Genomic DNA, 22,497 nt, shown 5'->3' with positions numbered 1-22,497 from the left:
ATACAGCCTTTCCCTTCCTCTAAAAGATCTTGACAACCACTGAGTTCTGAATTTTAGTTATGGTTTTAAAGCAAACTTTTTGGACAATTAATTCGACCACAGCTATGTCCTACAAATAAAAAAAACAATGAACCAGATCATCCTAGACACAAGGAACACCAGATGCTAGTATACGAAAAAAAGACACAAAATGCTGGAGTAACTCAGCGGGTCAGGCAGCATCACAGGGGAACATGGATAGGTGATGTTTCAGGACTGGACCTTTCTTCACACCCTATTAATCCAGTTAACCCTTTTTATTGCCAATTAAAGACCAAAAGTCCTCAAAAAAAATATCTTGCTCTTTGATTATCAAGACCATGGCATGACTTAACTTCTCATCCAAAAGATAGCAGCACCCAGCTGTACAACATTCCTTCAGCACCCCACCGAAATGTCAACATGAATGACATGCTCAATTCTCCAGTTAGGATAACATTCTTGGTCTGCAAACTTTGCTACAAAAATAAATTGCTTTTTTGCTCTTGTGATAATTATAATAATGACATTTCCATTGACATTCACTAATGTTTGGTGGAATGCCACAAAATCTTGACCACTGACCATTTTTAGAAACTAATTAGAAAGCACCATGATATTGTCTGAACGTATGGTTCCTTTCAATAGAACAGAGGTTATCAACCATAACCAACTGGGATGATACAAGAAATACGAGCTAGAATTGGCTATAAAGCCCCTCAACCCAGTTCAATACGGTAAGATTGGCAGGTGTAGGTTTGACGCACTAACCAAGTTGTGCGTCTGCCCAGCTTTGCTACTTCAGTGCAAATGCAATTTCCATGGACATTTCTGCATAATACATATACTGTGAACATATCTTAATCCACAAAATATCCTGTAAAGTACTGTGGGAAAATGATTAGATGTTGGTTCATGATTCTATAGCTGCACCTCAGGTTATTAAACAGGTTGGGCTATGGAAATCACTTATCCATCACATTTTAAGCCTTCCAAAGATGATTCAGTGGCAGATTCATTTTCTAAAGATCAATTTTTAATTTCAAACAGGAAAATTATCCAATATTTTAAAGAATGACACAGAGCCAGGCAGTCAATGTGAGAAAAAAAGGCCAAAGCATTAGCTGCACGTCTTCCGTCAGTACCAACAGATCGGCCTAGCAAAAGGAGTCTGGGGCATGGTGCACTTCCAGGCTAGATTGTAAGCTTTGGTCTCTCTGGTGGCTTTCCATGGTGATTGCACATTGCTTGACACAATTTTACATTTGGCAGCTATGGACGTAATTCCCCGGATATCAGTGGGAATGATTTTTTTTCTCCAGAATTTACTTAACATTGTCTCTGTATTGGAGGTTTGTCATACAGTCATGCAGCATGCAAACAGGCCCTTCAGCCCAACATCCATGACGAGCAAGATGCCCCATCTACTCTAGTCCCACTTACCCACGTTTGGCCCCTTATCCCTCTAAACCTTTCCTATTCTTATACCTGTCCTTTCTCTGCACTGTCTGTGGTTCTTAAAATGGCCACTGAGCACAATGTTTATCAGGTATGGTATGCTTTGACGCAAGGTACCACACATGCTGATTTACAACAACAAAAAAGCTGGAGTAACTCAGCGAATCTGAAGAAGGGTTCTGACCCGAAACCTCACTGACCCATGTTTTCCGGAGATGCTGCCTGGCCCGTTGTTTTACTCCAGCATTTTGTGCTTATTCTTGCGGTATGCTTTAAGTGTCAATGTGTCTTAGATTTATGTGAGCATCCAGTGTCATCTACTAGGTCAGCCTAATTGAGGATTTCATTGTTGGTGATCCATTATTCCCAAATGATTCCAAGTGAAGAATTCTTTGGAGACTTCAAGGAGGGAAACTGATTAATTTCCACACCTACTTGGAACATAGCTACACGGAGAGAATTGAGAAAAATTCCTGATGGATTGAAACTATTATTTTCAGAATAAGATCTTGCTGTTCCAGACATTTGAGGCCAGTTTGCCCACTGTGATTGAGTTTTGTGGTAATATTCACACTGAAGTTTTCATCAAAGCTGTGAGCTGGTAAGAGTTAAGCTAAGGTAACAAAAGTAATTTCTCTGCCCAGATATTTGTTCATAACAGAGATTTTAGGTTCATATAACATAGATATTGATATCCATGTAACGTGGCCCAAGCAACAGATAACTTGTTCACCATGATCTTCAGTTCATCAGCATTACCCTGAATGGTGAGTTGGTGACATGTCTTTTGCTCTGACACGGTCTGATTTCCATGAGGTACCGAAGACAACCTTCTAGAGCAAGAATGAAACATCATCTAAGTTCAGAATTAATACATAAAAACCAAGGCTGTAGCTTGACTCCTGCTGGCTTTGACAAATTTCCATTCTTCTTAAGCTTCTCACAAATCTGTTAAGGGTTTTTTGAAGAAGTAACCAAGAGGATTGATGAGGGCAAGGCAGTAGATGTCTATATAGACTTTGGCAAGACTTTTGATAAGGTCCCACGTTGTAGGCTAGTCTGGAAGGTTACGCACAGTGGTACAGTGGTAGAATTGCTGCCTTACAGCGCCAGAGAACCGGGTTTGATCTTGACTATGGGTGCTGTCTGTAAGGAGTCTGTATGTTCTCCCTGTGACCACGTGGGTTTTCTCTGGGTGCTCCAGTTTCCTCTCACACTCCAAAGCCGTACAGGTTTGTAGGTCAATTGGCTTTGGTAAAAACTGTAAATTGTTCCTAGTGTGTAGGGTAGTGCTAGTGTACAGGGGTGATCGCTGGTCGTCGCGGATTTAATAGGCCAAAGTGTCTGTTTACACGCTGTATCTCTAAAGGTATATGGAAGGAGCTGTGAGAGAATGTGGTTGAGACAGATACAATAACAACACTTAAAAGACATTTAAACAGGTACATGGATAGAAAAGGTTTGGAGGGATATGGCCCAAACACAAGCAAAAGGGTCTAGCTTTGGTGGATATCATGGTCGGCATGGAGAAGTTTGGGCCAAAGGCCCTGTTTCGATGTTGTATTGTTCCATGATAGTACCATTCAAATTGACCAGTCTAAGATTTAATGACCTCATGTCTAAAACCTTCATGTTTTCCTTTCTATTTCAGTTTCTTTAATGTACGCAAAATTGTTTTGCAGATCATAATTCTACTTTATCTTAAAAATATGTACTGAAAATTGGTACCATCTGCATCATATAATAAAACAAAGTTAAAGAGAGTGTATTGCTAACCACAGTCTTCTGACTTATTTCACTTAAAAAGACTAATCTCTTTGCCCTGTCCTACTGCAGGGCACAACATTGACCTTTTCAATCTTTCTGCAGCCCTTCACTGCCTGACGACCAAGGTGGTTCAGTTCCCTCAAGCCAATCTGCCTTTCTGTGTTTACATCTTTTTATGCAATACATAACCCATGTCAGTTTTTAATCAAAACTGACAACCTTGCATCCCAGGGAAGTATTCTCCAACCTATCCTGCAATCCCCCCCAATTGCAACCGAATGGAAGAATTCATTGCAGTTGACATGAAATTGATCAGTTGCTAGAACGTCAAGGTATCCATTGTTTCCCCTGAAGCTGAGGTTTCAGTCACAAAGTCAAAAACCCAGTATATTTTTTTGTATGCAATATTAAACTTGTCATCCCGCAAACTCAATTCTTGCTCTAAAAGACTTAGATTGAAATAAAATTAACTCCTACGAGAAATATTATACACGTCTTAACTTTTATTCTGCCTCTGAATGCTAATGCGACCACAATTAGGAAGACTGGTGATCACAAATTTTCCATCTGTAGTCACAAACGTTCTCTGGCAACCTGCTAGATGCAATTAGACTGCCTTGTTTATAGACAATAGACAATAGGTGCAGGAGTAGGCCATTCGGCCCTTTGAGCCAGCACCACCATTCAATGTGATCGTGGCTGATCATTCTCAATCAGTACCCCGTTCCTGCCTTCACCCCATACCCCCTGACTCCGCTATCCTTAAGAGCTCTATCTAGCTCTCTCTTGAAAGCATTCAGAGAATTGGCCTCCACTGCCTTCTGAGGCAGAGAATTCCACATTTAATTACATCATTGCACTTAAAAAGCCAAGGTTGTCACCAATGTCAGCTCTCCTTCATGAATGCAGCATCAAAATGTGTTCCTTTCTTTCTCTTACAAGGAGAATTAAAAAGACTAATCTGCCTTTCAGTGTTTGCATCTGTGGGCTCCTTACAATTAAAAAAGTCATTCAAAGAAAACAATTTATAAAATTGCCGATTCTCTGAAAGAGTTTCCGAAAAGTCTGCGGGATCAGGACAGAAAAGTCAAGAACTTGCGTTCAAGTAACACATCGCACAACCAATTAAAGACATGGGGGCACCACCGTGAGGGGGAGGGGAGAACAATGGACAATGGGGAGGGAGGGAGAACAAAGAACAATGGGGACCGGACGTAGGGGAACCGCTGTGGGGTGGGGAGGGAGGGGTGTGTGGGGGGAACAAAGGAGGAGCCAGCGTACTTTGTAACGTTATCTGCGCAGTAGGTGGCCGTTATTTGTATGCATTGGGTATGCAAGCAAATAATTTCACTGTCCCATTGTCACGTGTGACAATAAAGTATTCCACTTCTCAAATTAGTAACCCTTGTAGAGAAAGGAAATATAGCAGCCACTTTGTCAATCACATGAATGCAGAAACATCACAAGAATGAAGACGAGACAATATACTCATGATAGTTGGGTGTACATTAGTGTAATGGTGTCACTCATGTTATGTGTCATGCTTTTGTAGTTACGCCCCTTTGGCTTTTGAGTGACTGCTGCTTGGGTGATTCGGGTTAGTGTAAGTGCAACGTGCAGGCGTAAGGTCATGCTTGCTATGTAGTTAATAAAGTCTTTGGTTTATTATCTAGGTGTACGGCTTCTGTTATTATACAGCCAACACCAACATTGGGATAACAGCAAAAACAGCCTACTTTCTTCATATAAGTCAAGTCAAGTCAAGTCAATTTTATTTGTATAGCACATTTAAAAACAACCCACGTTGACCAAAGTGCTGTACATTTGATTAGGTTCCAATAGAAAAAAAATGAAAACATACAGTAGCACGCAAACAGTTCACAGCGCCTCCTCAAAGAGCCTCAAACGCTAGGGAGTAGAAATATGTTTTGAGCCTGGACTTAAAGGAGTCGATGGAGGGGGCAGTTCTGATGGGGAGAGGGATGCTGTAGAGCCAAGGGATCTTCTAGATTTGCCCTGAGGACTTGTTTTAAAAATTCTTCCTTAAATATGGTATCTCTGACATTTGGCATTTATTCACTGCTCAGTTAAACTGCCAGTTTGATTATCATTTCAAGTCTCCAGTGTGAAAATTGAACGTACAGTCCACGGAATTGATGATTAGAATGGCCAAGGGGGGGGGGGGGTGTGTCTAATTGTTTAACCCTTTCCAGTCATATCACATAATCAGGCACATGAAATGCCAGTCAAATTGGTCTCTTCATTTGTGGGTTGTCTATATGGAGTTTGCATGTTCTACCTGTGACTGCGTTGGTTTCCTCTGAGTACTTGTTTCCTCCCACATCCCAAAGACGTACAGGTTTGTAGGTTTGAAAAAAATGTTAACTTTGTTAACCCTTAAGGAATAATTAATGAAAATTAGTAGATCACCATTTAGAATAATAGCATCCATCAGTTATTGAGAGTACTGGCTTTGCTAACTTGTGTTGCTACGGGGAGGTATCTTCTTTGGCTTGGGATGAAATAGACCTGCAATGTAGCGCAGTTCAAGTGGTATTCTTAGGAAGGGAGTTGAGGTAGGAATGGGGCTGTGATAAGTTGGGGGGGGGGTTTAGGGTTTAGTGATAGTTTAGTGGAGGAGCAACGGATGAAGTAGGCAACAGGGTTGGGGAAGGCCTCTTTTGCTTTATGGTAAGGCGCTCTGCCAAATGTCTATTGGCTAATGTTAGTTTAATCATTTTTCCCAAGTTCCATTCACATTTCCAGGGCAGCAGATTGTGTTGCATTAAACATCAGGCCACTAATGCAAATATGGCTTTCTTGAATTTTAATCCAATTTTGTGCAATTACTCATTTGATTACGATTATTTCATTATATTATTTTTCCATCTTTGGAGAAGTGTGCATGTGCCTTAGTGAGCTCCAGTAATGTAATTAGCTATTCTTTGTATGAGTTTAAAGAGTAAAAGTGGATATGCGGGTGATCAAATTCTATCTTTACCACTAATTAATGAGGCCCTGTTTTGAAACATACTGGACCAGAGTCTTGCCAATGGCTAATTTTATTCTCCTTTCTTAGCCCAGGATACACGGTAATGTCAGAAAGGACAACTGCTCAAATAGAGGCTCACAAATCAGTGCAAGATAGAATTATTTTGCATTACCAGAACACAAGTGCTAATAATGAAGCCAGAGGATTATCTTAAACTGTGTGGTCAGTGATTGATGCCACAGGTAACAGGTGAGTTAAGAAAATATTGTGACAGGAGGGAGCAAAAACACTCTCATTCACGATTGAAATTCAATCACTCTCCCACCGGTCCCAAACAATTCAAGAGTAAATGCTGTTTATGGCTTTGTCCCTGAAACTATATGAAAACAATGTGCTTTTGAATGACTCCCAAAAAAACCATTGCACTGTGCAGTTTATTAATGAAGTGCCTCAGGTTTGAAGCATGCACAATGCCTTGGTGTGATGCAAGGGGTGCTGGAGGTCACTACTGAATGTGGTTTTAGCAGATTGAGTCAAACCCCAGTGGAACGCTAGTCAAGAATACACAATGGTTTAATTTAGTAGTCTGGGCTTTTACAAAAGAAAATAATCTTCTCAGGAAACAAATGATGGTGCCAAGCCAAAGTGAAGTTAAGGTGCCAATTACTACCATGGAATTGCATTACAGTGCAAAACATTTTATTCTCAAAATGCATTTTAACCTCACTCTATTCAAAGGAACAAAACTACTTCTCTATCTGGAATTCTTTTCAGCGTACTCATTTCAGGAGTTGCGCAGATTCTGGGAATGACTGCGCACAGGCCTGCCAACACCAGCTCACACGACAAAGGGTCAGACCTTCCTTGAGACTAGACCCACAAGCAAGAAAGTGGTAGAGCAAGATCTCAAGGGATCAAGTGATGAGGACGTTAACCCTCGCTCAAATCATAGGGTGGGAAACTCGTGTTACCAAACCCAAGCTCTCATGGAGTTTAATTGAGCCCCATTTCAGAACACAAGTAACACAATGATTTTCCCTGCAGGAGCTTAAACTTGTGAAAAGCAAAGGTAATGGTTGTCCTCAAAATTCTCACTCTTCACATTCTCAGCGCCATTAATAGGTCTTCAAAGAAACCCATGCTTGCTGCATAACTTCCACATTAGCTAGGTCATCTTGACATCCCCTGTATATGTGTTAGGTGCAGACAGATTTGGCACCATCTGTGTGAGGTGGGAATCAACAAGTCCCAGACTGACAGGTTGACAAGGTAGATGCTGAGAGTTGGTTTCTGTCTGGAGAGTCCAGAAGCAAGGACAGCATGAACAGATCAGCTGTAAATCAGATAGATTTGTTGAAGTTGCAATAACATATTTTGTTGAAATCATGCATATCTCAAATATGTACCAGCTGTAAAAAAATGTATTTGAGAGTTTGTAAATCATTGGATTTTAGTCATCATGAGATGAGAAGAATGGTTAAATGGACTTGAGAAACAGTATTGGTATGACAGGAGACATGGCTGACCTCAGATTCTAACCTTTTAATGATCTTATATTGGTTTTATGCCAAGCTTGTGCCTTGTCGTTCACTTGAATTTGGCTGCTTCGTGTGTTGCAAATTCACCCAAATAATCCCAACAAAGTTCTACTACTTTTGTTTGCATCACAGTCTGCTGCAGTTTATATGTTTACAACAGAATCATGTCTTTGAGTACATGGATCGCTAAGGCCTAGATGGCTGTGGGCCAAGTGCTGGCCGATTAATACGAAAAGTGCCTCTCATCGCCGAATGGCCTGTGTTATTCTGTGAAAATAAAGCAGTGGTCTTCAAATGACACCATTGCGCATCTGCATTCAGATATGCTAAAAATATGCTGGCTCTCAGAAAATTGCAGGAAAAGTCACACGTGTGGTTTTTGTTACTATTCTAAACAACACCATAAGACATAGCAGCAGAATTAAGCCCATTAAGTCTACTCTGCCATTCGATCATGGCAGTTCTATTTTTCTCTCTCAATCTCATTCTCCTGCCTTCTCCTCACAATCTTTGACGCCCTTACTAATCAAAAACCTATCCATCTCCGTTTAAAAAATACCCGATGACTTGACCCCCATAGTTGTCTGTAGCAATAAATTCCAGAGATTCACCACCCTCTGGATAAAGAAATTCCTTCTCATCTCCATTTTAAAGGTATGACCTTTTTGCAAGAGGCAGAGTTGCCAGAATAATTTCACTCTTGTAGGCAACTATCTCGTTAGGAATATAGTGAAGGGAAGAAGGGTCTCGACCTGAAACATCACCCATTCCTTCTCTCCTGAGATGCTGCCTGACCAGCTGAGTTACTCCAGCATTTTGTGAATAAGGCCTTCAATGTCATTTTGGGGATCAAATTGCACCATTCAGAACTGCCAAAGAAGAGCAAAACTGGATGCTTCACGTTGTTTTCGGAACAAGAGCAGGGGAGTGGTCTGCTAGGCTCTGCAGGAACACCAGGCTTCCCACCAGGGTTGCCAACTGTCCTGTATTAGCCGGGACATCCCGTATATTGGGCTAAATTGGTTTGTCCCGTACGGCACCGCCGTTGTCCCGTATTAGGCCCGGGGAGCACTGTAGGCCCGGACACTGTAGGCCCGGACACTGTAGGCCCGGACACTGTAGGCCCGGACAGTGTAGGTCCGTACAGTGTAGGTCCAGACAGTGTAGGCCCGGGCACTGTAGGCCCGGACACTGAAGGCCCGGACACTGTAGGTCTGGACAGTGTAAGTCCGGACAGTGTAGGTCCCGAAAGTATAGGCCCGGAGGCCCCGGCACTGCCTAACGGCGGTTGCGTAGCAATCCGCCTCCCAGCCTGGGCGGACGCCATTGGTAGTGGTAGCACGTGGCCGCTGGCTGGGTGAGGTCATGTGGGGCGCGGGGCGGTGACGTCACCTTGTCCCTCATTTGGGAGAGAGATAGTTGGCACCGCTACTTCCCATTGTCACAGGCCTCATTTCAACCTTTAACCTTCACTCAAAGCACAAGCCATCTCTTCAATCAAAAGAGCCTCCAGCCCATTACATAAGGGCAGCCCAGAACTTTTCCCTTGCAGGCTCTGAGAAGCACAATAATAACATTAGACATCCTATTGGAACTCCTAAAGGATGCCAACCAATTATTCAAACGCCTTCCAATACATTGTTCGTAACTTTCACCTACTGGATTCCTGCTGATAAATTACCCCAGTCATTTTGTAGGAGTTGATAGAGGAGGACATCAGACCGGCATTTCAATGATATACATTAAGCAATTGGATGTTATTGTCCAAGCTTAATTAAGAGCCAATAACGTTTACTGATCAAACCTGAAAAGTGATTTTCAATGTTCACCAAAACATGTGTAATATTATGAATTCAATTTTTTTCTTTGTGTCATGGAGTCATGCAACGTGGAAATGGGCCCTTCAGCCCATCTCATTCATACTGCCACAGAAGGCAGTGGAGGCCAATTCACTGGATGTTTTCAAGAGAGAGTTAGATTTAGTTCTTTTGGATGATCAGCCAGGATCATATTGATTGGAGATGCTGGTTCGAAGGGCTGAATGGCCTACTCCTGCACCTATTTTCTATGTTTCTATGCCCCATCCAAGCTAATTCCATTTGCACGCGCACTTAGAGTCATACATTGCAATACACAATCAAAATGGCTGGTACTTAAGAGATACCTACAAATGCCAATCTCTGCCACAACGTATTATAGTAATTCTTATTTTCCCACCTGAAAAGTTCCACTTGGATTGATGTTGATACTTGCATGAACCCACTGATCCCCTTGGTTGCCAGACATACTCCAGATGAGATTTTCGGTAATGGTCGATCCTTTGAATCGAAGGAAAAGTTTCAAAGTACCTAAAAAGCAAAACAGCACAAAGAAGAATTGAGCAGACTTTTTTATTAGGTCCTGATCCAAGAGTTTCTTCAAGTGGAACAGTTGCTACAGACTGGTAGAATGCTCTTAATTATCTATCTATATCTATATCTATATAATTTATATTACCAAAACTCTCTGTCCGTGTGTATGTGTGTTTGTGCACACCATAACTTTGCTGCTTCGCACAGCCAAAACGATACACCATAGCGCCACAATTTTTGCACCATGTTACTCACCATTATCCTGGGCATAATCTCTAACAACTCTCATGCAATTTGACGCTACATTTTTAAAGCTACAGACATTTTAAAGTTTAAAAATTCACTTTCTAACCCATTTCCTCAAACTCCTCAGCTTATGACGTCACAATGCTCCACGTTCGACTTCATTTGCTCCTCACTCGCCAAAGCAAGATGGCTGCCGGCAGCGCCGCCGCCTACCCGCGCTCAGTCGTTCCCTCTCCCCTCCCCTCCCCTCCCCTCTCCCCTCCCCTCCCCTCGCCCCTCGCACCTCCCCCCTCTCACATCGCCTCTCACCTCGCCTCTCGCCTCTCACCTCGCCTCTCGCCCGGCCCCGCCCCGGCAGAGACTCGCACATTGGCAGTCAGCGTTGAATGCATGGGGACTGGTAAGTGTCTTTCGCAGCCAACGGCTCCACGGAGGGGAGTGGGCGTGGTGGCCGGGTGGAGGGGAGGGTGGGGGTAGGGGTAGGGGAAGAGTGGGGGGAGGAGGGATAGAGTGAGGGTGGGGGGAGGAGGGGAAGCATGGGGGTGGGAGGAGGAGGGGGAGAGTGGGGGGAGGGGATCGGGGAGAGTGGGGGTGGGGGGAGGGGAGGGTGGGGGGAGGAGAGGGTGGGGAGGGGGCAGTGGGGGGTGGGGGGAACAGTGGGGGTGGGGAGGAAGGGGGGCAGTGGGGCGCAGGAGAGAGTGGGGGTGGGGAGGAGGGGAGAGTGGGGATGGGGGGAGGGGAGGGAGGTGGGGGTCAGGAGAGGAGGCGGGGGGAATAGGGGTGGGGAGGAGGGAATGGGGGTGGAGGCAAGGCTGGGGGAGTGGGGGTGGGGCAGGGGAGGTACAAGTGGGGGTGGGGTAGGGGGGATGGAGTGGGTCAGTGGGGGGAGGAGGGGGGATAAGGGGTTTGAGTGGGGGGGGTTGAGGATGCTACACCAATACAGGAGAGGCTTTGAGTCCAGGGCTCACTCAGTGACAACACCCTCTCCCCTTCCCTGTTCCACCTCTACGAGGAATGAGCCCAATGGGTCCACTTGGTCTAGTATATTACTAAAACTCTCTGTCCGTGTATATGTGTGTTTGTGGTTCGCACAGCCAAAACGGTACACCATAGCGCCACAATATTTGCACCACGTTACTTAACATTATCCTGGGCATAATCTCTAACAACTCTCATTTAAATTGAAGCTACATTTTTAAAGCTAGAGAGATTTTAAAGTTTAAAAATGTCCTTTCTAACCCATTTCTTGAAGGTCTTCAGCGTGTGACGTCACCATGGCACCCGTGCGCCTGTGACATGAGCTCGCGCTCCCCCCCCCCCCCCCCGCCGGTATTCAGTGTGTGACGTCACAATAGGACCCGCACGTCTTCAAGAGATCAGCTCGTTCTCGCTGCCCCCCCCGGGACCTTTAACTAATGCGCTCCCCCGCCCCCCACCCCCGGACCTTTAACTAATGCGCTGGGTGGGAAGTGGGGAGGAGGGAAGATTGGGGGTGGGGGGGAGAATGGGGTGCGGGCAGGGAGGGGGGGTAGGGGATGGAGCGAGTGGGGGTGAGGGGAGGGGGGAATAGGGGTGGGGAGGGGGAAATGGGGGTGGAGGCAGGGCTAAGGGGAGTGGGGATAGGGGATGGGCAAGTGGGGGAGGGGCAAGTGGGGATGGGCAGGGGAGGGGCAAGTGCGGGTGGGGTAGGGGAGATGGTGTGGGTCAGTGGGGGGAGGAGGGGGCGATAAGGGGGATTGATTGGGGGGGGGGGGGTTGAGGGTGCTACACCAATACAAGAGAGACTTTGGGTCCAGGTCTCACTCAGTGACGACACCCTCTCCCCTTCCCTGTCCCCCCTCTATGTGGAATGGGCCCAACGGGTCCACTTGGTCTAGTTTATTCTAAAACTCAAGTGCAAATGCACAGCCAACAGTATAACGAGAACATAGAAGGTGGACTGTAATTCTCTGCACAGCCATCACCTTATTACGGAACATGTACAAGATCAAACCTATTCAGTCTGATTTAAGGCAAATCCAATTAGATACATAGACTTGTAGAAGTTTGCAAACAATTGAAAACAAATTGGTTTCAGGCAAATTCATCACAAACTTACAAAACCAAAATACTGCAGATGCTCCGAATCTGAAGTAAAAAGACAAAATGCTGGAAATGCTCAGCAGATCAGGCAGCATCTGTGGAGAGAGAAACAGAGATAACGTTTCAGGTCGATGACTTTTCACCAGAATGAATTCATCAGTCTGAAACATTAATTCTATTTCTCTTACAGTGTTACAGTACCTCACCTGCTTAGAAATTCTGGCATTTTCCCTTTTTATTTACTCAAAAACCTATGGAAATGTTAAAATATATATATATAGGACAGCTAGAAAGTGAAATAGCTATTGGCAACTCATGTCGGCTTGGTGTCAACATACTGGTACAAGAACTATAGAATGCTTCATGACTTCCGTTAGAGAATAATGTTCCAATTAGTAGGTTAACAAATTGATTTTAAAGAAATTGTGTTACTTTCCTTGCAGAAGTCATTCCAGGTACAGATTTGCTGATTGTTATTTTCAATCCGATTTTCTGTCAGTAAAGCTGGTCGGCTTTGGAAAGAAAACTCAAAACTGTCACATTTTCAAATGTTCATGATATATGGAAGCCATTGGAAAAACTGGCATTAGTTACCAATTGCTAATGCCCCCTGAACTGCGGAGGAACATTGGTGGATCACAAATGGATCAGGCAGGCGAGGATAACACATTTCCTTCCCTGAAGGACACTAGCGAATCAGATGAGTTTTTATAATAATTCAGTATTCATGTTTATCATTACTGATGCTGGCTTGTTAAAATCCACATTTATTTAATCGCTTGAAATCAAACTCTTCAACTGCCAAGGTAGGTTTTTAGGATTTAGGTTTAGGTTTAGGTTTTTATTGTCACTCGCACCGAGGTACAGTGACAAGCTTTGTTTTGCATGCTATCCAAACACATCAGATATACCTGATATAAATACAATCACATCAAATCAGGTACAATAGGTAGAGCAGAATATAGTTCTCAGCATTGTAGTGCGTCAGTTCCATAGACAAAGGGTCTCGACCCGAAACGTCACCCATTCCTTCTCTCCCGAGATGCTGCCTGACCTGCTGAGTTACTCCAGCATTTTGTGAATAGTCCAATGTCCACAATCGGGTAGAGGTGACTCGGATAGTACCTTAGCTTATGTAAGGACCATTCAGAAGCCTAATAACAGAGGGGAAAAAGCTTTTAACTTTCAATAATATTCAGTGCTCCTGAGTCTGGAGGGGCATGTTTTCATGTTTCTGTACCTTCTGCCACACGAGCAAGGGGTAAAAGGAATGATCAGGGTTGGACACATCTTGGCTGCTTTTTGGAGACAGTATTGGATAGATGGAGTCAATAGTTGGAAGTCCGGCCCAGACTGGCTACATGTAAAACTCTGCAATTTCTTGCCATCTTGGACAGAGCCATTCCTAAACCATGCTATGATGCACCCAGACAGTATGCTTACTTTGGTGTATCTATAGATGATTGTAAGAGTCATTGGAGATTCTTGTGATTCGGCTCATTCAGAGTGGTGTCTTATGCAAAGCTGTGGATGGTGTTCAAGCCGAAGTAGGTCATACATTCATGTATAGGGAGGAGAGCAGGGACTGAGAACGCATAATTGAGGAATTATTGAATTATTGAATAGGAGATGTTGTCACCTATCCTCACCGATTGTGGTCTGTTGATCTAAATTCATGTCTCTGGGTCAAATGTCAAGAACTTTGGTTAATCATCTAGTAACTAAATTATGACACGATTATACCCTGATAATATCGTAAGATCATGTGATAGGAACAGAATTAGGCCATTTGGCCCATCAAGTCTACGCCATTCAATTATTGCTGATCTATCTCTCCCTCCTAACGCCATTCTCCTGCCTTCTCACCATAACCTTTGACAACTGTACTAATCAAAAATCTATCTATATCTGCCTTTAATGTATCCACTGACTTGACCTTCACAGCCTTCTGTGGCATATGTTACAGAAATCCAGGTACTCGTACTGTGAAAGAACACTCCAAAGACGTACAGGTATGTAGGTTAATTGGCTGGGTAAATGTAAAAATTGTCCCTAGTGGGTGTAGGATAGTGTTAATGTGCGGGGATCGCTGGGCGGCACGGACTTGGAGGGCCGAAAAGGCCTGTTTCCGGCTGTATATATATGATATGATATGATATGATAATAAATTGGGCAAGTGGTTTTCCTTTGTTGAAACATGGCTAATGGTCTCAAATCCTACGGTGCAGCTGATTTGGAATAGGGCAGCATATCATTCTCTGCATCCGCAAAGATTCCTACGTGTGAGCAAACGAGGGTTTATGGATCATTTGCAGCATACTTCACGCTGTCTTTTTCCTTTACATGGGAAAGGCTAACTAGGACCTGAGCTTCACAGCTTACTGAACAAAACTGCTTCCAACTCTTTTCTCTGAAATAATATCATCCAATTGCCTTCTGTGTGATGCCAAGAGCCAACTCTAAATCTCTAAATCTAAAAAAAAATCTAAACTGCAATTTCAATGAAATATATGGACTAACAGGCAACAGTAAAACATATGGACTAACAGGCAACAGTAAAACATATGGACTAACAGGCAACAGTAAAACATATGGACTAACAGGCAAAAACACATCCTCTCATGAGTTTGAAAGAGATTTATTGGTATCTCTCTTCCATTCAGACACTATTTCTAGGGCCTCTGGGATTTTTATTCTTTGCAGCGAATGTCTACCATTACCTGTACATGAGATTCGGATCTTTACTCAACCAAACTGAATACAAAACAATGTCTTTGTTCTGAGAGGCCAAGCACAAGTGTGAAGACCATTGATTCCATTTGGATTGGGTGTTACTTCTGAAATCATTGACCTTCAACCATGCACCTCTGCCTGGCTGCACATAAGGTCTCGAAGCCTGCTGTCAGCATGGCTATTGTGAACAAGGTCTTAGAGGAAGAGATGATCAGTCTCATTCTGTCTGGACAAAGGGGTTTTTGTGAAGCAGAAAGATTATACCACTCCTAGCAATTTCTAGACGTCAGCTTTGCCATTCAAGTGCTGTTGAAGTTCATGCCTGATCACCATTGTTATTGGGTCAGAGATGATACTCCTGCATCCCACCTTCTTCTTGAACAAAACGAATCCCTGGTGTGAGAGGAACTCATCCAATCATTAGAAAGTTTAGTCAACGAACAAAACTCGATAAAAAATATTTCTGGAAACCATTAAGAATGAATAGTAAATGCTTATAGAGCCATAGAGTCATACAACAAGGGAACAGGGCCTTTGACCCAACTCGTCCCTGGTGTCCAAGATTCCTCATCTAAGCCAACCTCATTTTCTCATAACTTTCTAAACTTTTGCTATCCATGTACCTGTCTAAATATCTTTCAAATGTTGTTATTGTATCTGCCTCAACTACTTTGTCTGGCAGCTCATTCCATGTACCCACCACCCTCTGCGTGAAAAAGTAACCCCTCAGGTTCCTATTAAATCTTCCTTCTCTCACCTTAAACCTATGCCCTTTTGTTCTCGATTCTCTTATTCTGGGGAAAAGACTAGGTGCATTCACCCTATAGATTCCCTTCATGATTTTATACACCTCTACAAGGTCATTCATCAGCCTCCTGTGCTCCCAGGAATAAAGTCCTAGCCTTTTCTACCTCTCCCTAAAGCCCAGGTCCTCGAGTCCTGGCAACATCCTTGTACATCTTCTGTCATTGTTTCCAGCTTAATGACATCCTTCCTTTAAGTGAGACTTAAACTCAACGCTATACTCCAAATATAGCCTCACCATCGTCTTGTACAACTATAACATCATGATCCCTCTGCTCTCCAAAACTCCCCAGGGCTCTACTGTTCACTGTGAAGGTCCTACCCTGGATGTGACTTCCTAAATTGCAACACCTCACCTTTATCGGAATGAAACTTCACTAGCCATTTTTCAGCCAACTTACCCAGCTGACCAAAATTCCATTGTAATTTTTGATAACCATCTTCACTGTCTATGAGGTGTAGGAAAATAACTGCAGATGCTGGTACAAATCGAAGGTATCACAAAATGCTGGAGTAACTCAGCAGGTCAGGCAGCATCTCAGGAGAGAAGGAATGGGTGACGTTTCGGGTCGAGACCCTTCTTCAGTCTGAAGAAGGGTCTCGACCCGAAACGTCACCCATTCCTTCTTCAGTCTGAAGAAGGGTCTCGACCCGAAACGTCACCCATTCCTTCTCTCCTGAGATGCTGCCTGACCTGCTGAGTTACTCCAGCATTTTGTCATACCTTCACTGTCTATGATATCATCTATTTTACGGTCATTGGCAAACTTACCAATCATGCTTTGTACATTTTCATCCAAATTATTGATATAGATGATAAGCAGCTATGGGCCCAGCACCGATCCCTGAGGCACACCACCTAGGGCATCCAGTCCAAAAAAAACCTTTCACCACTGCCTGTGCATCCTTCCATGAAGCCAATGCAGTGGCTAGCTCTCCCAGGATTCCATACGATTTAACTTTCCAGAGCAGCCTACCACGCAAAGGCTTTGCTGAAGTTCATATGGACTCTGTCTGGGGCACTGCTCTCATCAACCTTCGCATTTACTGTAAAAGTATCTAAACGGGTATTCTTGTTTTTGAGGGGAATGGTCACAGGGGATTCCTGCTCTCTTTGCCTGCTCCCTTTCCTGATAGTCACCCTTCCACTTTCTGTCTGTAATTTACGTGTGACTAATTCAGTATAACTCCTATCTGTGACTCTCTCATTCTCCTGGATGATCCTGAGGTCGTACAGCCACAACTCCAGTTTTCTCACTCGGTCAGTCAGGTACGCACTTCCCACAGATGTAGTCCACGGGGACACTGGAAGCTTCCCTGATTCCCCACATCCTGCAGGAGGAGCATACCAGTATCCAGACTGCAATCATTACTGCACTAAGATCAAGGAAGTGTATTTTTTTAAAAAACATACCTTTCCTCTTCTTGCCATCACCCTCCGTTCAGCCTCCTTGCCAGAGCCTAGCGAGCCAAAGCCTCAGCCCCTACCTTCAAACACAGCACTTGCACTACAACGCAGCCTCTCCCAATAGTCATTTCGTTAGTGCCGTCCTTCCTTTTATGCATTGCTTGGAGCAGTTGCTCTGCTTTTTAAATATCCCGTGCTTCTCCTCCTCTCAGCTGCTCACTCGCAAGTGAAACTCGTAACTGCTGGCCTCGCCAGTGATGCCACACGCCCACAAATAGAAAATAAAGTGACCAGTCAATGGCACGGGCACGTTGGGCCGAAGGCCCTGTTAACATGCTGTGACTCTGTATGGGAGGAATGTCATGACTGAATCATTGGAAAGAGACTTTGACTAGAGGGGCTGAGTGGCCTTTCCAGTCCTCTGTTGAGTAACCTTACATGCTGACAGACACAAAATGCTGGAGTAACACGGCAGGTCAGACAGCATCTCTGGAGCAAAAAGAAGAGGTGACATTTCGGATCGAGGCCTTTCTTCAGACTGAGAGTCTCTTCAGTGAAAACCGGTACCTGTATTTCCTTCCTACAAACCTTATATGCTGTTTGCAGTACAAAAGACGCTAATGACATGAGGTGGGGCCGACTTCCAGCTCACATTACCACAAACTGGAGCATGATACACGAGCTTGGGGGGGGGGCCTTGATTTTTGGACATAGATTTCAATGTGTGTATGGCATAGAAATTGACTGTTAACAAGAGCCAAGTTCACTTGACAGAATTACTGACTTAGCCCTCCCAGAGCTAAAGATAACATACTGCTTGTCCACCCACTGTCCAATTCTGCATGTGTCTGCCTGCAGTAATTTGGTTGCTACTTGTCTTTTACTTGACAAATTAATTAGTCTGCCAAAGTTGGTGTCAGCGACAATATTGCTTTTCAGAATAATATCCATCAAATTATAATAAAGATGAGAAGCCAAGTGCATCTCTCTGAAGGATGCCTGTGAACATGTTGTCATACGGAGATAAACACTTCAAGTTTGTGTCCTCCAAGAAAGTCACTTAATTAACGCAACGGTTGACAAAATCTGGCCACAGATCCTAAGAGTGATACATTTGAACCCCACTATTGCAGTCTGTTCACTGTGACTTTGGTATCATAAATAAAAGGAACTTAGTTCTTTTTGAGAGTCATACGATGTGGAAACAGGCCCTTGGAAACTCCACATGAGATTAAGATTAAAGCTGAATGCCACAAATAAACATCTGTAATATCCATTGAATTTTGACATTTTTCTAGGGAAATGACAATTAATGTCTACAAAATTAGTTTTATGTAGGGCAGAGAGATCATAATACAGCAATTATGGCCTAATATACGATTGAGGTTTCAATTATATCACTGCAACATGCTCTCACATTTCAAAGTCTGAGCAAGTGAAAATAGTTGGTCCAACTTGCCCACACCAGTGAACATGTCTCTTCTACTCTAGTCCCACCTGCCTGCATTTGGCCCATATCCCTCTAATCCTGTCCTATCTATGTGCCTGTCTAAATGTTTCTCAAGCACTTAAAAGGTCTACTAATCCAAAACTATCCCCGATTTTGATGCTGTATGAATTTTATATGTAACTAGACCAAGTGGACCAGTTGGGCCCAAACCTCTCCTGCATTGGTGCAGCACTCTCTTCTCCGCCCTCCCCTCTTCCCCCCCTCTCCCTCCCCCCCCTCCCTCACCCCCTCCCTACACCCCCTCTCCCTCCCCCCCCACTCCATCCCCCTCAACCTCCCTTATCCTCCCTCCACCCCCTCCCACCCAAGGAGATAGTTTTAAACTTTAAAATGTGAATAACTTAAAAAATATAACACCGATTTCAATGAATCTTCTTCCATTAGCACCAAAGGGATGACAGTTAGTAAGGTGGGCCTAAAATTGTCGCTCTATCGTGAAAGGTTTGGCTGTAGTTCAGGAACAAACAAACAAACAAACAAACAAAAGTTTTAGTACATAGATGGTTCTAGGCCCAAGTGTTGTGGCTGTGATGGTGGTGAAGTGTTAGCATCATTGTCTTTACGTCACAGAACTGCACAGGTTCTTGACCAACACATGTGCAGTTAAATGCAGAAATCCTGCAGGTGTCACCTGGTAATCTCTGCTAGTCCATGTGGAGCACTGTTGAGGCCCTCTGTGACACTTATTATTGAAAATTAACGGTCTGTGGAGAACTGCAGAGAATTACCAACCATTCTCACTCGCTCAGACTCTGAAATGTGCTCGTATGTTGCAGAGATAAAATTGAAACCTCATTTGTGTATTAAGCCACAATTGCTGTATAATGATCTCTCTGCCCTACACAAAACTAGTTTTGTAATCGCATATTTCGCTTGGGCAGCTTACACCCCAGCGGTATGAACATTGCCTTCTCTAACTTCAAGTAACCCTTTGTATTTATTCACAAAGTGCTGGAGTAACTCAGCAGGTCGGGCAGCATCTCGGGAGAGAAGGAATGGGTGACGTTTCGGGTCGAGACCCTTCTTAAGACTGATGTCAGGGGGGCGGGACAAAGGAAGGATATAGGTGGAGACAGGAAGATAGAGGGGGAGGGGAAGGGAGGGACAGAGGGACTATCTAAAGTTGGAGAAGTCGACTTTAGAAGGGTCTCGACCCGAAACGTCACCCATTCCTTCTCTCCTGAGATGCTGCCCGACCTGCTGAGTTACTCCAGCACTTTGTGAATAAATACCTTCGATTGTGTACCAGCATCTGCAGTTATTTTCTTATACTTCAAGTAACCCTTGCTTTTCCTCTCTCTCCATCTCTCCCCCTTCCCAGTTCTCCGACCAGTCTTTCTATCTCTGACTACATTTTACCTCTGTTTGTTTCGTTGTTTATCTTCTCCCAGCTAATAATGATCTATTCTACATTTTCCTTGGTCTCCATTCTCTTTGTCCTGTTTTCACACCTTACACTTCCTTATCTATGTATCTCCCTCTCCCCTGACATCAGTCTCAAGAAGGGTCTTGACCCGAAAACTCACCCATTCCTTCTCTCGAGAGATGTCCCGCTGAGTTACTCCAGCATTTTGTATCTATCTTTGGATAAAACCAGCATCTGCAGTTCCTTCCTACACTAATTTTGTTGTTTAATTGTTATTTCCCCCCAAAAATGTCAACATTCCATGGATCTCAAAGATTCTGTTTGTGGCATTCAACTTTAATCTTAATTTCATGTGGAGTTTCCAATCTTTTTATTTAGTGCTATGTAACTCTGATCTTCTTAATCTTTGGCTTTGTCGTATGTGAGCGTTCCTGCATGTGATTGGCTTTCAATCTAATTGATGAGATCACTTTTATTGGCACTGAATCCACTAGACCTGATGTTTGTCGGCAACTGGCAGTAGGAAAGGACCAGGGATCACAAGGGTAGCACAGCGGCGCAGTTGTAGAGTTCTACCTTACAGCGCCTGAGTCCTGAGTTCGAAGCTGACTGCGGGTGCTGTCTGTATTGAGTTTCTATGTTCTCCCTGTGACTTGCGTGGGTCCTCCAGTTTCCTCCCACACTCCAAAGCTGTGCAGGTTTGGAGGTTAATTCGCATTGGTAAAATTGTAAATTGTCCCTACTATGTAGGATATGGGCTTGTATACACTGGAATTTAGAAGGATGAGGGGGGATCTTATTGAAACATATAAGATAATTAGGGGATTGGACACATTAGAGGCAGGAAACATGTTCCCAATGTTGGGGGAGTCCAGAACAAGGGGCCACAGTTTAAGAATAAGGGGTAGGCCATTTAGAACGGAGATGAGGAAGAACTTTTTCAGTCAGAGAGTGGTGAAGGTGTGGAATTCTCTGCCTCAGAAGGCAGTGGAGGCCAGTTCGTTGGATGCTTTCAAGAGAGAGCTGGATAGAGCTCTTAAGGATAGCGGAGTGAGGGGGTATGGGGAGAAGGCAGGAACGGGGTACTGATTGAGAGTGATCAGCCATGATCGCATTGAATGGCGGTGCTGGCTTGAAGGGCTGAATGGCCTACTCCTGCACCTATTGTCTATTGTCTATTGTCTATTGATAGTGCTAGTCTATGGAGTCGCTTGTCGGCGTGGACTCAGTGGACCGAAGGGTCTGTTTCCAGGCTGTATATCCATCATCCCCAAAATCCAGGCACTCATAGACTTTCAGGATCTGTTGGACAAACCCCCCCCCCCCTCACTCACACCCACTCACTTGCACAGAGCACGCTTCCTGTGGACATCAGCCTGTCTAGTTCCCACCACCTCCTCCCATTACTGCGGCATCAATTCATTCATTGGCAACATTCCCTTATGGCAGGGAGTGCACTACTTAAGAGCTGTCAGGAATAATTACATTCACTGAGCTGCTTGCTAATAACAGTGAGAATTTGTGAGCAATTAATAGGAAGGCCATCCTGAAATGCAGAATCACAAGGTTTCAACATGCTGTTACAATGAGAACTTGATGACACAGTTGTGCACATCTCACAAATACAGTCCATACCATGTAACTTTCACAAACAACTTTGGATGACACACAACTCCACAATGTTTCAATGCCAAAGAACAGTGTGGGAGAGAACAGCACGGTGGCGCAGGGGTAGAGTTGCTGCCTTACAGCGCTTGCAGCGCCAGAGACCTGGTTCGATCCAAACTACGGGTGCTGTATGTACGGAGTTTTTACGTTCTCCCCGTGACCGCGTAGGTTTTCTCCAAGATCTTCAGTTTCCTCCCACACTCTAAAGACGTACAAGTTGGTAGGCTAATTGGCTTGGTATATGTTTAAATTGTCCCTAGTGTGTGTAGGATAGTGTTAATGTGCGGGGATCGCTGGTCGGCATGGACTCGGTGGGCCAAAGGGCCTGTTTCCGAGCTGTATCTCTAAACTAAACTAAACTAACGGCACTTTTTCTGTTAATGTCTTAGATCAATGCCAAAGGCAAAGTCAAGAATGATTCTAAGTTGTGCTGCATAAAGCGCCTGTCCCACTTAGGCGATTTTAAGGCTGTTGCCGACAGTTCGCCGGGGTGTCGCGGGCATGATCGTGTGGAGTCTTCAATGAACCGTGGTGGATCTCAGCGAGTCGTTGAGAA

The 22,497-nt window shown here is 44.1% G+C and overlaps 1 protein-coding gene across 2 annotated transcripts in view; it reads right to left on the bottom strand.

Moving 5' to 3' along the window:
* mdga2a (MAM domain containing glycosylphosphatidylinositol anchor 2a) overlaps positions 1–22,497 on the bottom strand; it is a 712,576-nt gene that overhangs the window by 14,803 nt on the left and 675,276 nt on the right. For both annotated transcript variants that reach the window (XM_078406708.1, XM_078406709.1), the window contains one exon: positions 9,991–10,121. In XM_078406708.1, coding sequence (XP_078262834.1) covers positions 9,991–10,121 — 131 coding nt within the window. The remainder of the gene's footprint in view (positions 1–9,990; positions 10,122–22,497) is intronic.

This window comes from Rhinoraja longicauda, chromosome 10 (genome assembly GCF_053455715.1).
Source record: "Rhinoraja longicauda isolate Sanriku21f chromosome 10, sRhiLon1.1, whole genome shotgun sequence".
NCBI classification, from domain to species: Eukaryota; Metazoa; Chordata; class Chondrichthyes; order Rajiformes; family Arhynchobatidae; genus Rhinoraja; species Rhinoraja longicauda.
This window is presented reverse-complemented; position numbering and strand designations above follow the sequence as displayed.